The sequence below is a fragment of the Saccopteryx leptura genome, chromosome 6, assembly GCF_036850995.1.
Source record: "Saccopteryx leptura isolate mSacLep1 chromosome 6, mSacLep1_pri_phased_curated, whole genome shotgun sequence".
NCBI classification, from domain to species: Eukaryota; Metazoa; Chordata; class Mammalia; order Chiroptera; family Emballonuridae; genus Saccopteryx; species Saccopteryx leptura.
In genome coordinates this window covers 47,062,960-47,078,965 of record NC_089508.1, presented here as the reverse complement: position 1 = coordinate 47,078,965, position 16,006 = coordinate 47,062,960, and the positions used below count along the sequence as shown (strand labels likewise).

The 16,006-nt window shown below is 36.8% G+C and overlaps 1 protein-coding gene across 2 annotated transcripts in view; it reads right to left on the bottom strand.

Moving 5' to 3' along the window:
- Nucleotides 1–2,674: 2,674 nt before the first annotated feature.
- Nucleotides 2,675–16,006, bottom strand: part of TXNDC16 (thioredoxin domain containing 16) — a 91,452-nt gene continuing 78,120 nt past the window's right edge. For both annotated transcript variants that reach the window (XM_066342112.1, XM_066342111.1), the window contains 3 exons: nucleotides 14,379–14,539; nucleotides 11,780–11,970; nucleotides 2,675–8,758 (listed from right to left, as the gene is read on the bottom strand). In XM_066342112.1, the coding sequence (XP_066198209.1) occupies nucleotides 8,493–8,758; nucleotides 11,780–11,970; nucleotides 14,379–14,539 (618 nt within the window). In that variant the 3' untranslated portion in view covers nucleotides 2,675–8,492. The remainder of the gene's footprint in view (nucleotides 8,759–11,779; nucleotides 11,971–14,378; nucleotides 14,540–16,006) is intronic.

Below are 16,006 nucleotides of genomic sequence, written 5' to 3'. Positions count from 1 at the left end.
CGGGGTTTTGAACCTGGGAACTCAGTATCCCAGGTCAATGCTCTATCCAGTGACCACCATTGGTCAGGTATGTTTTGGGGGTTTTTGTAGAGCATATAATCTTTACTTTTAAAATATAATCTACAGCCCTGGCCAGTTGGCTCAGTGGTAGAGCATCAGCCTGGCGTGCAGGAGTCCTGGGTTCGATTCCCAGCCAGAGCACACAGAAGCACCCATCTGCTTCTCCACCCCTCCCCCTCTCCTTCCTCTCTGTCTCTCTCTTCCCCTCCCACAGCCGAGGCTCCATTGGAGCAAAGATGGCCCGGGCACTGAGGATGGCTCTGTGGCCTCTGCCTCAGGCACTAGAATGGCTCTGGATGCAACAAAGCAATGCCCCAGAGGGGCGGAGCATCGCCACCTGGTGGACATGCCGGGTGGATCCTGGTCCGGCGCATGCGGGAGAGTCTGACTGCCTCCCCGTTTCCAGCTTTGGAAAAATGCAAATATATATATATATTATATATATATATATATATATATATATATATATATATATAAAATCTACAATCTCTGCCTTTTAATTAGGGTGTGTAGGTCTATAATTTACACTAATATATGTAATGCTATGGGTGGATTTAAGTCTACCGTTTCGTTAGGTATTTCCCACTTCTGTCATGCCTTCTTTTGTATTGTCTTTTATGATTCCATTTATCTCCACTATTGACTAGTTAGGTATATCTCTATTTTTAGTGATGACTAAAGGATTGCATACATCTTTAACTTATCACAATTTACCTATTTCTAAATAGTGTTATAACACTTCACATAAATTGAGACCCTTACTATATAGTATTCTTCCATTTCCTCCCTTTTTGTTATTTTTGTCATAGATTTTTACCTTTAAATTTATATGACTCTTACAATGTATTAGTTCAGTTTTTGTGATGTGTCTAGGTGTTCTTATTTTTAAATTTTCCTACTTGGGCTTCTCTGAGCATTTTCTTTCACTCATTCTTAAAATTCCTCAGCCATTAATCTCCAAGTACTTCTGCTGTTTCCTCTCCTTTTGAAATTCCAATTACATGGGTGACAGTTTGATATTATCCCACAGCTTTGGAATCATGTCTTCTTTTATTTATTCATTTTTTCCTGTTTATATTTCACTTCGGATAATTTCCATTGACTTACCTTTGAGTTCAGATTCTTTCCTTAGCTGCACCATGTCTACTGACAAGCCCACCAAAGGCATTCTTCAATGCTGTTGGCATAGTTTTAAATTTCTAGCATTTCATCACAGCTGAAATTGCCCAACTGTTCATGTAAGTTTCCCACCTTTTCCACTAACTCCTTTAACATAATCATAATTATTTTAAAGTCTCTGTATCACAGTTCCAATATCTGGGTCATCTCTGAGTTTCTTTGTCATTTGTTTCATCTCTTGCAAATGGATTGTTTTCTGTTACTCTTTTTTAGTCAGGATTTTAAACTGAATGCCACACATCTTAGGAAGAATAGCAGAGAAAGAAAATAATATTTATACCTGGCCATGTGGGGGCCTGAGTGACTCCAGTAAGTAAAGCAGGTTTAACGTTGTTGTTACCTCTGGTGCTCCAGTCAGCACGTTCCCCCAGGGACTGGCTGCCATTACCTTGTACTCAGTTACACCTGGGTGCCAGAGGGTTTGTTTTCCTGTCCCACCCTCAACTTTGAGCAAGTCCTGCTTACCTGTGTCATTCACAATCTTGTGCCTCTCAAAGCGGCCAACTGCTGTTGCTTATTTGATACCGAGCTGATGATGGGTAGAGGTTGAAGTTCTTGGTTCTCCTGGTGCCTTCTAGACTTAGGTAGGGCCTGTGCACCTGGGTCCTGGGTGGGGCCTTCTCAGAATTTCTACCCCCTCCCCCATGGCAGTTAAACATGGCCCTTTCTCACAGGTTTTGAACAGGAGAAATGTTTCTGCACTTCTCCCCATAACAGCAGATCTCTGCTTGGCGTTGGTGCAGGGTTTTCTGTCTCTCCCCAGGGGCACAAGGATTTTACATTTACCCTTGCCCCACAGGCAGAGGCAGCTTGACTGTTTGCTCTCTCTTCTGTAGTGGCTAACGGCTTTTACCAATGCAAGAGAAAGGCCTGCAGAAGTAGACAGTGTCGTACATCTGCCACACAATATCGTTCTATCCACTACCTGCACGTCGGTATCTCTGAGGGACACAGAGGGTCCCACCAGGCTCCTGTCCCCATCGCTCTCATTAGCACCCAGTGGCTGCTGGTGGAAAAGAACTCCTGAGTTCATTTGACTGCTGTCACGTCACAGCTCTCTCTTTGTCTAAGCCACTGGTTCTCAAACGTTTTGAAGTCGGGGCGCATTTAAAATCCTACAAATTAATTGTAGGCACACTATATACAAATTTCTGAGAAATATGTTATAATAATTAAGTCAAATATTAAAGAAAAATACATAAAGTACAAGCGTGCTTTTATGGTAATTAAACGAAATAAATACGATAAAATTTATTCTGACATTAAAAAACATTTTTATGTTACATTTTTTGTTATGCTTTTTAGAATTTGTAAGAGAGGGGTTAAAAAATAAAACAAAAAACAAAAAAGTTATCTTTTTATATATATAGATAGATAGATAGATAGATAGATAGATAGATAGATAGATAGATAGATAAATACATTCTTATACATTCTTAGTAAGATTTAGTAAATTTGGAAGGTTCCAGCACAAATGTGTTAAGTTTTTTCATTCCTGTTTATGGAATGAGCCTGATGTGTCCTAGATTTGAAAGGTAAACTCTCATTTCCTCATCAATACATTGAAGAATTCCTCTCTTTTTACTCTTAATTGTTTTGAGGGTAGAAAATTCTAATTCACATAAATAGGATGTTGAAAACTGTACTAAAATATTCAAAGATTTTTTTTAAATATTGCCACATATTCTTCTTTTATAGAAATCCAAAAGGCTTCAAGAGACAATTCCTTATGTTTAATCATCAATCCACGATCAGTGTGTATAGCTGCCAGTTCTTCTTCTTCTGTTAATGTTAAACCAAAATCACTTGAAGCTTCCATGAATGGGTTTCTAATCCAATCGTATGGTTCAGTGTTAAGTGATGGACAATGTTATAAATTAAATTCTGCCCATCAGCCTTCAAGTCCTATTTTACTTACACTTAACTTTTGCTCACTTCTAGAATCAGATTCTTCAGTATCACGCTTCTTTTTGAGAAATCTATCCATTTTATTTGGGTGTATTTATCTAAAAATAATGATGTTTTAATAATAAATAAAATAATGATGTGTTAACAAAAAAGACCAGTATTTCTGTAATGAAATGGTATAATACAGTAACTATATTTATTTTATATCTGGGCACATGCCACGAACCAGTGCAGCTAGTAATTCCAGGTCCCGAGTGGGAATGGTGAGGAATAAAGAAAATATGGGGTCGGGAGGGCCCTGTAATTGCTGCTGGTGAGAACAAAGCATGCCCCAAAAAGCATACCTTCCTTTATTTATAGGGCAAAGTGGGCCACTAGCAAATCAATGAGATCTTTAATCATGTTTCCAAGGCAACCCAAGAATTTTACCAAGTGCAGAAAACCCCCACCATACATATCATCTTAACTTTATACCAAACAAAGTATAGAAGAAACTTGCTTCCAGTCTTTCTGGGGAACATGGGGGGGGTAATGTAAACAATCCAGCACCACAGCTTAACAGCCTTTTGCAACCTCATCAGGCAAGTGAGGTGGGGGGTTGGGCAGACTGTCAGCTTACAGCCAATTCCCCACACCTCTGTCCCCAAAAATCTAAACTCCAAAAACTCTGTTGGTTTTTTGGTCCCCAACAGGCACATATTGTATTTCTCTGGACTACCATAGGGCACCCCTGGAAGTCTTCTAGGGCACACACTTTGAGAACCACTGGTCTAAGCTAATATTTTAGTCCATACTTGGCCTTTACAGATTTGACATTTTGGCTGATTTTAACTTTAACAAAATCAGCAGCTGATTTTGGCTGCTGGGAGATAATTTTTCCTGAGTCTCTCATGTTCCTGGCATAATCTGTGAATAGTGGCACAGAATACCTTTGTTCTGAATTATCTTTTCAGCCTAGAAAAATACCTTCTCTCTCTAGGAGAAAGGTTTGATTCCTCTTCCCTTTAATAAATGTCTCCCTCCAAAGCAAAGGGCTAGCATGCTTAATCCCAATTATCAAATACTGAGATATCCTGAGCTTAGGGTTCCTTCCTTATAGTGCAACCCACTGTAGGAAAGGAGTCAGGGAACTAGCACAAATAGTGACACTCTGAGGAATACTCTAACAGTGAGTAATAAAGAAAGTCCCCTGTCCCTGACTCAGGAAACTGTGGCAAGCTAACATAATTTGCAGGTGGGGTAAAACCTTAAACTCTTTCAAATTCTTGGTAATTTTTTCTTACTTGTTTTACTGACAGCCTCTGATTCTTTGCCAAAGGTCAAACAGTTCACACTTCCTGTCTTTCTGTGAAAGGACTCGTCCCTCTGGAATTCAGTTCCTTTAGTTGCCTTCTCTGATGGGTATAAGAAAAGTTACGATTTTTTCTTATTGCTAGGATGGGAGTAACATCCTAACAGCTTAAGTGGAAACACAGATCCAATGGTATACTTATTTGACTACTTTCTATTACCAAAGAAAGACACTTAATGATCTGCAAATTCTTATTGTTCAGCATATAAACATGTTTAGTTTTTAAAAGAAGCCTAGTTTGAGAAATGAACTCCAGGAATTTTGGAAAAATAGCTCCTGGAAAATTTCAACACAAGGGCTGGAAGCAATGGACCAAGGATGTTTACCTTCCAGCAGGTGAGGCAGGAGAGAGTGAAAGAATCTGACTCATAAGGGATGAGATATTATGTCAAATGCACATATATGCACTGGCCAACAAGTCATATAGAGAAGTGTTTTTCAACTGCCAGTCCATGGACTGGTGCTGCACAAGAGTTAACCACTCTGATGTTGTATGAAGATTACAGAGTCTATGCCAACATGAAATTTCTGGTGGACTGGCATGGGTCCATGAACCAGTGGTTGAAAAACACTGTTATAGAGGATCAGGGGACATACAGGAAAACTACACTTGGAGATAGGGACAGGGCTCCTAAAGCTCTCAAAAATGGGCAGGAGGATGACACAGAAAGACCTGAAAAGCACAAGAAGGACAGATGGAAGAACAGCAAGGTGTTGCAAGGACAACCTCTCTGCAGACACACCTTTTCCTCCCTGCCACATTCACTCTCATTTTTTCTGGTTAAGAGGATCTAGATTTCTTTTGTGAAATTTACCTCCTTTACATCATGGAAGTCTGCTTACTCTTCCCCTAATCAACTTTCTCAGGACTCCCTAAATCATAGAAGGTTAGAAAAACATATGGAACTAACTCAACACTGAGCTGTTAGTTTCTGCTACATAAATCCTTGGTTTCTATCTTTTAATTCCTATCTTTGCTTAATTTCTCTTCTAACTCTGTGAATTACAAAATACAGTTGGCCCTCCATCTCCATGGATATTGCATCCAGAGTCAACCAACCATGGATCAAAAAAAATTTTAAACCGAGAAAGTTCCAAAAAACAAAACTTGAATCTGCCATATGCCAAGCACTATACTAAATCCACATGGGTAGGCATGCCTTGCTCTAGCCTAATTGCAAATACAGTGGTACCTTGAGATACAAACAGACCAACATACGAATTTGTAAGATACAAGCTGCGACTCAGTCCGTATTTTTGTTTGAGATCTGAGCGAAATTCTGAGATACGAGTTGTGATTCAGGAAGCTGCCGCTAGTTGGCGCACGGGACCAACTATTGGCAGTATTGGCAGTTTGATATACGAGTTGACTGACTTACAAGCTCAGTTACAGAACAAATTAAATTCGTATCTCAAGGTACCACTGTATAAGTTATATGCAAATACTAAGCTATTTTATATACAGGACTTGAGCATCCTTGAATTTTGATATCTGACGGGAGGGGTTCCTTTTGGACACTAAGGGACAGCTGTATTCCCATTTTGCTTAAGTTAACCAGGGTTGAATCAGTGTTGCTTGCAACCAAAGAAACCCAACTGATACAGGGTAGGTAATCCAATAGAAAGTGTGACGAATGCCAAAGAAAGCTTTTGAAGGTAATCTGAAATACAGATACTTTTAAAAAATTGTTAAAAAGAACATATATTAATAACTGTCATAATTGTTGCCTATAGTACAATGACTAATCAGTTTCATGTTTCTTTGTGCTTGTAGTTGATTAGTATTCTCTTTTTTTTTCTCTTTTTTAAAATTGATTTTAGAGAGAAAGGAAGGGAGAGGGAGAGAGAGAGAGAGACAGGAACATCAATCATTTCCTGTATGTGCCCTGACCAGGGATCAAACCTGCTACTTCTGCGCTTCAGGAAGATGCTCTAACCAACCGAGCCATCCGGGCCAGGGCTAATTAGCATTTTCTAATGGTTAGGCTGACAATGTTCTATTACTACTAACTATATCTAGAGTTTACCCTCACATCTTCCATGTGAGAAATAAAAACACATGAGAATGAACTGAAATAGTACACGTTACATGCTACAGGAGAAAATCGAGGAGGGAGCACTGAGAGCAGCAAATGACCTACATTACAACGAAATATATGCACTTACTGAAATTTAGCTGTTTATGAATTTATGTTTAAATTCCAGTTATGAAAGTCATTTATACTCGGCGCAAGATATACCAAGTAGATATTACAGTAAGAAACACAGTGGAGCACCAAATAGGATGGTTTCAACAAATGTCCTGAAAAATGCACAAAGCCAAAATAAGACAAACTACTATGAACAGATAAACCTGACAAGTGCTGTTGAAATTAAAAAAAAAAAAATTATTTTTTTGGTTAATTTCTCCTCATTATATAAAAAAGGTCCAATGGCCCAGGGAGACTAATTGATTTGTCCAAAGCTTACAAGGGTAGATTTCACACATGATCCAGATGAAGGAGCCTCTCTCTCTCTGAAGAGAATGACAGAATATTGATTTCTATTCAATCTCAAATTTAGCAATAGAACTGTAGAAATAAAAAAAGGTTTTAAGGCCTGACCAGGCGGTGGTGCAGTAGATAAGAGCGTTGCACTGGGACATGGAGGACTCAGGTTCGAGACCCCAAGGTTGCCAGCTTGAGTGCGGGCTCATCTGGTTTGAGCAAAGCTCACCACCTTGGACCCAAGGTCGCTAGCTCGAGCAAGGGGTTACTCAGTCTGCTGTAGTCCCCCAGTCAAGGCACATATGAGAAATCAATCAATGGACAACTAAGGAACCGCAAAAAAGAATTGATGTTTCTCATCTCTCTCTCTTCCTGTCTGTCTGTTCCTCTCTCTGACTCTCCCTGTCTCTGCCACAAAAAAAAAAAAAAAAACTTTTAAGATTTTCTTTTACATATATATTTTATATATGAGAATTATATATAAGGATTGTCACATATTCTATTATATAATATACCTCTCTATATAGAATATATAATATACCTAACACAATATATATTATATATAATATATATATACTGTATATTGCATTCTGAGTCCTTTTTAGGTTTATCTCATTACATTTTTAAAATATTGTAAAAAGAATTTATAATATAAGGTTGTGTCTAGATAATAATTAGTATCAGACCACCTAATATTTAATATACAAAATTTTTCAAAGCAGCAAATTGAGTAGAACCAGAAAATTCAGGAAGCCCAGTCTGCCACAGATTAATTTAGCACAGGGTTACTCAGCCCTGGCACTAATGAATGACATGTGGACAGGATAATTCCTATTGTGGAGGCTGTCCACTCTATTGTAGGGTGTTTAACAGCAACCCCAGGCCTCTACTCACTAGAGGACAGTAACAACCCTAATCAAAAATATCTGTTAATGTTGCCAAAAGTACCCTGGGGAGCAAAACTGCTCCCTTGTTAAGAAACACTAGTTTTAATGTCATGACAACAAAACAAATACAACTGTCAACTGTGGGGAGTCCCCTATGATTAACTAGAGTTACATTTTACTTCATAATATATCAGGCTAGAACTAAGTTAAATTAATTATACCAGTTTTTGTCTAGAGCTGAGCTGATACAGTAGTTACTAGCCACATGTAGCTACTGAGCACTAGAAATGTGGTTTCTCCAAAGTGAGATTTGAAATAAGTACACAATAGGCACTTGATATGGAAACAAAGTAAAATATCTCATTTTTATGTTCACTGAACTATTTTATATATTATTAAAATTAATTTTACCTCCTTGGTTTTACTTTTTTTAATGTGGCTACTGAAAAATTCTAAATTACCTACATGGCTCACATTGTATTTCTGATGAACAACACTAGTCTAGAAACTTGAAATAACTTAGTATTATTTTTTAATGAAATGAATCCTTCAGTCTATCAAATAAGCCAAAAGACTTTGAAAGCTTTCCATGGCCCTATAAAATTAGCGCACTCTTGAGCATCATAACTCTTCATTATCAGGCCGAGATGACTTTTCTGCTTTAAATACATTACTTCTATTCCAATGCTTTATTCTCAATGTTTCAGTCGGTTCTTTTCTTACTGCTGAGCTATCTCCATGGTGCTCTTTATTGTTCTCCTGAATATCAGTCTCTTTCTCGCAGTTGCGGCCTTTCCCGGGGGGATGCTGAGACGCTGCAGCGTCCATCATATGTAGAAAATTGTAAGCAGGAAGAGGGGGTTTCCATTCCTGAGCAGGCAAAGTTGCTAGAAAGAAAGATACATTCAAGAGTTAAAGATGAACAGATTTTAAAAATCACATAAATATACTAGAAAACGTTTTATTTTGAAAAATATATTGGTAGAAGTAAAGACTTTATGATTTTTACTTACCTACGCAAAACTATTTTTTTACTACATTAAGAAACTTGGTACTTTTATCATTACTAGCCATTTTTATCTTTCATATTTGCAAGCTATTATGTATATTCTAAATACAGGTTAGCGCTAATAGGAAGAAAATTAAAAGTCCATAATCTCGCTGCCAGTTAGTACTGTTGAGGTGTTAGAAAACAACACGTTTATGAGATCACGATACAAACAGGTACAAGTTAAAATGAAAAAATTTTTTATTCTTTCCCTAACACTGTCTTTATCCCAAAGAATTGGAACTGTTTCTTATCCACTGTAACAGTGGTCAGCAAACCGCGGCTCACCAGCCACATGGGGCTCTTTGTCCCCTTGAGTGAGGCTCTTCCCCAAAATACCACATGCGGGCGTGCAGGTATGCACAGGGGTGTAGGCAGGTCGGGCAATGGGAGCCACGGCGCAGGAGAGCCGTGGGAAATGCAGCATGGGGGAGGAGCGCGCGATTCATGCACGAGTTGAGTGAGCCAGTCAGTCAGCAGTCTCACTGTGCAGTGGTTAGTGCTAGTCGTGTCCGCAAATCACGCACGGGTGACAAAAGTACCTATTGGAAGCATAAAGTTACCTGTATTTTTCCAACCAGCTGCAAATCCTACAGGTATTTTTGTCATCAATTTAAGAATTGTAATTATTTTGTGTTGGTGGCTTTATTATTATAAAATGAAACATTTTTTTAGGTACCCTGTCTGACATCAGATTGAGGACATTTTTAGCAAAGCCCAGCTTAGGAGTACCCTAATGAAGTTAATAACAATGTACCTGCTTATATTATACAGTTTAAGTTTAAAAAATATGGTTCTCAAAATAAATTTTAATCGTTGTACTGTTGATATTTGGCTCTGCTAACTAATGAGTTTGCTGACCACTGCCCTGTACCATTTGGCTACAATGAAGAAATCAGAGATGAGTGATAATCACAAAAAGACCTCTTTCCAGGTTATAACTTAAACAAAATAATCAATATAATTAATTTTTCACATTTTCTAGGATAGTGTTAAAAGTAAAATTATCTCAGAAAATTTACTTAAAATATCATCTAAAAGTCCCTAGACTGGCCAAAAGAATTTTGAAAATAACCGAGTTGGAGGAATCAAATTTCCCAATTTGAAACCTACAAGAAAGCTGCAGTATTGAAGACAGTGTGGCACTGTCATTGAGGCACCTGAGTACCGGGCAGACACAAACCATGTACCTCCATGTTCAGAGCAGCATCAGTCATATTAGTCAAAAGTGGACACAAATCAAATGCCTGTAAATTAATGAATGGAGAAACAAAATTGGTAGATCCATACAATGGAACATTTCATCCATAAAAAGGAATGAACTATTGATTCATGCTATAACATGGAAGATCCTTGAAAACCTATGCTAAGTGATTATATCTATGTGAAATATCCAGATTAGGCAAATTCATAAAGACAAATGAGTGCTTTTCAGGAAATGGAAGGAGGGAAGAATGGGGAGTGACTGCTAATGGGTACAGGATTTCTTTTTGGGGTGATGAAAATATTACAGAATTCAACAGTAGTAATGGTTGCACAGCCTTGTGAATATACTAAAAACCACTGAACTGTAGGCGTTAAAGGGGGAAATTTTATGGTATGTGAATTATATTTTAATATAAAAATACCATCTATAGGCTACTTAAACTGAATCGTTGTTGAACTGCCTAACTTAACAGAAATGAAGCAGACCCCCTGAGAAGAACAGGTGTGCTACAACAGAACGCATTAAATTCAAGTATCTGATTAAATATACATGAATATGTATAATTCACACTATGCATGCTGGCTGAGAGACAATATAACACTGACTGGAATTTGTACAGCAGAACTGTGTGTGTGTGTACACATATACATAAACACTCATATAGTTCAGGATTCTATCATGCAATAGTGCCAAAATATTAAAATATTATAATATAGAATATTTGGTATCCAATAATAAAGTCCCTGGATAGCATCTTGGGAGACCTTTCATTACATCAAAGTTCACACTATTTCCTCAATATACTAATTATCTAGGTTATTACATGTTAACTTATTTAAATTATAGCAACAGGCCTGTTGTTATCATACTGCATAGAAATGAACATATATATATATCTATACCACAAGTATAAATTCACGTTTTAGAAAAGCAGAAACTACTGCATGTCATAAACCAGCATCATAAATGCTAAGCCAAGATCTACTTTCTTGTGGTTCAAAATTCTGGCTCTGGAATAAAAAAGATCCAGGTTGGAATTCAAGCTTCCTCATTTACTAGTTAATTATATAACTTTTAACTAGTTATTTAAAACTAGTTAAACTCTTCTATATGTTATAATACTTCATATGACTCTTGTGAGAATTAAATAAGATAATGCATGTGAATAACTTAGCATTCTTTTTTTTCCCCTTTTTTTCTAGCCATTTTTTTAAAGAGAGACGAGAGAGAGAGAGAAAGGCAAGGAACTAGGGAGGAGCAGAAAGCATCAACTCATAGTTGCTTCTCAAATATGCCTTGACCAGGCAAGCCCATGGTTTCAAACTGGCAACTTCAGCATTACAGTTCCGACACATTATCTACTCTACAACCACAGGCCAGGCAACTTAGCATTGTTATTACTAAACATCTACTAATTGAATGCACCTAGTAAACATTCAATAAACGTTTGCTATTATAATTAAATTAATAGAATGGTACTTATTTTCTGTGGGTAATAATACCACATAGGTGTGCTATCAGCATATTCTTATTTAGGATATTTATAAAGATTACAATTCAACTAATTCTAGCATTCATTAGTTATCATCCAAGTTTAAAAATCTATGAAACAAAAAACATAATGGTATGTGTTTGACAAAAGAGAAAACTTACTGATAGGGCTTACTAGTCCTGCTTCTAATTTCTTAAGCCACAATAATAGGTTCTGTTCGGTTATAGCCTGGTCTGAAGGAAATGCAAATACTTGGCCACCTGAATGCAGATTCACTACAACAAGAAGAGGAAGGGGAGGTAGATGATCAAAATACACCTGCAAGATTCTTCTCCCCACAGGAGTGTTCTTTCTACAAAAGAGAGTAATTAAACATGTTAATTAGTATTTATTTCTGTAACAAAATAATGAAAATAAACAGTTTTTGGAACATTAACCTTCTAATTTAGAATCAAGATAGTAAGTTATGAAGACAGTATTTTATGAAAAAATGTCCTAAAAACCGAGGTCTATAACTATGTAACTATGTATTAGTAAACAGTCTTTTTTCAAACATTTTTTAAATTTTATTAATGATTTTAGAGAAATAGGAAGAGAGAGAGAGAGAGAGGAAGAGAGAAGGAGGGAGAAACATTGACTCGTTCCATTTATTTATACATTCATTGGTTAACTCTTGTATGTGCCCTGACTGAGGATCAAACCTGCAACCTTGGCGTATCAGGTCAATGCTCTAACCCAATGGTTGGCAAACTCATTACTCAACAGAGCCAAATATCAACAGTACAACGACAGAAATTTCTTTCGAGAGCCAAATTTTTTAAACTTAAACTATATAGGTAGGTACATTGTTATTAACTTCATTAAGGTACTCCTAAACTGGCCTTTGCTAAAAACGTCCTCAATCTGATTGAGCCGCTAGTGGCTCGCGAGCCACAGTTTGCCGACTACTGCTCTAACCAACTGAGCTATTCAGCCAGGGCAGTATCAGTCTTAAAAAGTTTCTTTTAAGATGGGGCACTTTGTTTCACTTAGGAGGAAAAAAGGCAACTGAGGAGAGTTTTAATGAAAATAAGCATAGTCCAAAGGCTTGACAATTTCAGCTTAACAATCAATAGGTTCCTTCCAAACTTCAGCCAAGTATCCAATCACATAACAGTTCAAAAATGAAATGGTTACAAACAATAAAATACAAGATACTTATATACTTCCTTTTACAAAGTAACTAAAGAACTCATACAACTCAAAGAAAAAACCCTCAAAACAATCCAATTTAATAATGGGCAGAAGAATTGGTTAAACATTTTTGAAAGGAGACACAGAAAGGCCAAAAGGTATATGAAAAGATGCTCGACATCACTAATCATCGCAGAAATGCATGATGAGCCATCACCTTCCATGTGTTAGAATGGCCATTATCAAAAAGACAAGAGATAACAGGTATTGGTGAGGATATAAATAAAAGGAAATCCTTATGCACTGCTGGTAGGGATGTAAATTGGTGCAATGGCAAACAGTATGAAAGTTTCTCAAATAATTAAAAATAAAACTACTATATAATCCAGCAATCCTAGTTCTGGGTATGTATTAAAAAAAAATAAAAACAGGATATCAAAGGAAATATCTGCACTATCATATCTATTGTAGCATTATGAATGAATAAGTAAGATGCCTGACCAGGCGGTGGTGCAGTGGATAGAGCATTGGACTGGGATGCGGAAGATCCGTGTTGGAGACCTCGAGGTCCCAGCTTGAGCGCAGGCTCATCAGGTTTGAGCAGGCTCATCAGGTTTGAGCAAGGCTCACCAGCTTGAACCCAAGGTCGCTTGCTCAAGCAAGGGGTCACTCTTGGTCTGCTGAAGCCCCCCGGGTCAAAGCACATATGAGAAATCAATCAATGGACAACTAAGGACTCACAACGAAGAATTGATGTTTCTCATCTCTCTCCCTTCCTGTCTGTCTGTCCCTATCTGTCCCTCTCTCTGAGTCTCTGTCTCTGCCACAAAAATAAATAAATAAATAAATAAATAAATAAATAAGATGTGGTGTGTAACATATGTAAACACACATGCACACATAATGTAATATTATTCAGCGATGGGAAAGAAGAAAAGTCTGCCATTTGCTACAGCATGGATGGATCTTGAGAGCATTATGCTAAGTGGAATAAGTCAAGCAAAGACAAATACTGCACAGAATCACTTAGATGTGGAATAAAAAAAAAAAGTCAAATTCATAGAAACAGTAGAAAAGTGGTTGCCAGGCAATCAATATTAGGGAAAATAAAGAGAGGATGCTAAAAGAGTACAAATGTTCAGAGTACATGGTGGCTAGAGTTGATAACACTATACTGTATAATTGAAATTTACTAGGCGAGTCAAATGTTCTCAATCACCCCCAATTTAAATATGTGTGTGCATATAAATAGGTGAGGTGATGGATGTGTTAATTGACTAGATGGAGGAATCCTTTAACAATGTATACAATATATCAAATCATCACAATGTAACTAGAAATACCTTACAATTTTGTCTTAAAATAGCTGAAAAAAAAAAAATTACTGTAGTATGGAACTTGATCTAAAATAAGGTCATTTTAGATCATCTAAGAGAGTTTAGTTACTAAAATATCATGATGACATACATTGGTCCCAAAATATTAATTCCAAAGGTAGAGTTAGAGAGTTTCATTTCCTAATGAAAATGTAACAATTATATACTTTCTTTACCTTTTACATTTATTAAAAGATAAAAACATACTCACAGATTTAACCAACAAGGGATAACTGAATCCAAGTGTTTCTCTTTTACCAGTGTCGATACTGCTTTTTGATACTGAGGGTTCATGCTGCCATCACTGAATAAAATTAGTAATGGTTTCTGAAGCCTTAAATAACTAGGAAGGTTTTCCACAGTGATTTCTGGCTGTTAAAAAGGAGAATGATGATGATGCATAAAACAGAAAATAATGTTCAAATCACTCTTGCAATTTGTTTGTAAAATGTAATTCAAACATATTACCATGTAAGAGATAGGCTATACTACTATTAACTATAAATCTCAAGAGTTATTTTTTATTTAAGCCTACTTCATCTTAGTAAAATTATTTTCAAAATAAAAGTACTAATAGAATTTAAAAATAACTTAAAGGAGCATCCTATTTCACAAGGATGTAACATGCTTAATGATTTCTTATGCTAAAATCTGGACCAGAGTGGACAATGTACATGTGGCAGAGAAAACACTCAGATCTTTCTCTAACATAAAATTTCTGAAAAAAAATTAAGCTGAGCTTCAGAGATATAACTTTTAATACTTATGATTAGTTGAAATAAAAATAAGATCTCACTTTGTTTCAGTATTACAGATTTTTAGCATAATTAAAGTAACCAAAAATATATTAAAACAAAAAGTCTCATGTCTTTTGGGTTTAAAATAACAACAACAAAAAAAACTATAAGAAGAAACCTTACCCTCTTATTCTTTATTAATTAAGAGAATAACTATTTTTATATATTTATAAAGGACAATGTGTAATAAGAACTGGAAAGAGCATCAAACAATATTAACATATTTAGAATTAAAAATAGCAATGACCTTTTTTTTTTTTTTACAGAGACAGAGAGAGAGTCAGAGAGAGGGATAGATAGGGACAGACAGACAAGAACGGAGAGAGATGAGAAGCATCAATCATCAGTTTTTCGTTTTGGTTGTTCATTGATTGCTTTCTCATATGTGCCTTGACCGTGGGCCTTTAGCAGACCAAGTAACCCCTTGCTCGAGCCAGCGACCTTGAGTCCAAGCTGGTGACCTCGGGGTCTCGAACCTGGGTCCTTCCACATCCTAGTCCGACACTCTATCCACTGCGCCACTGCCTGATCAGGCAGCAATGACTTAAAATATTAAAGACTTTACCATTTTTCATTCCACATCTATTATTTCATCATCTGGATTTACCTACAAACTAGATTAAATCATCCTCTATCAGATAAAGAATGTCCAGGGGACCCAGGAGGAAACCAATGGAGAGAAAATGACTCGCCACAGCCACTCAGCTAATAGGAAGAAGATCTGAAACTAGCACCAGCTCCACATTTCAATGGATCACACTAGAAATCCAGATGAACAACTTATAGTTTTCACTATGCCAACAACTTCAGAACACAGAACAGGTTCATCATCCTCAAACATCAAAATCTAGCATGTACTTTTCTCTATTTAGTTTTCAAAGCCACTTTCCTCTGCCAATTCTCATTTTTCTTCAAATTCCCTCTTTCACACTCAAAATCACTTCTCACACCTTCCTTTTTCATGACTTAAGTCTTCAATCCCTTCTTCTCCAAATTCCCCTATGTTGTCTTCTTGTGTTAAATGTCATCTTTATCTTGTACA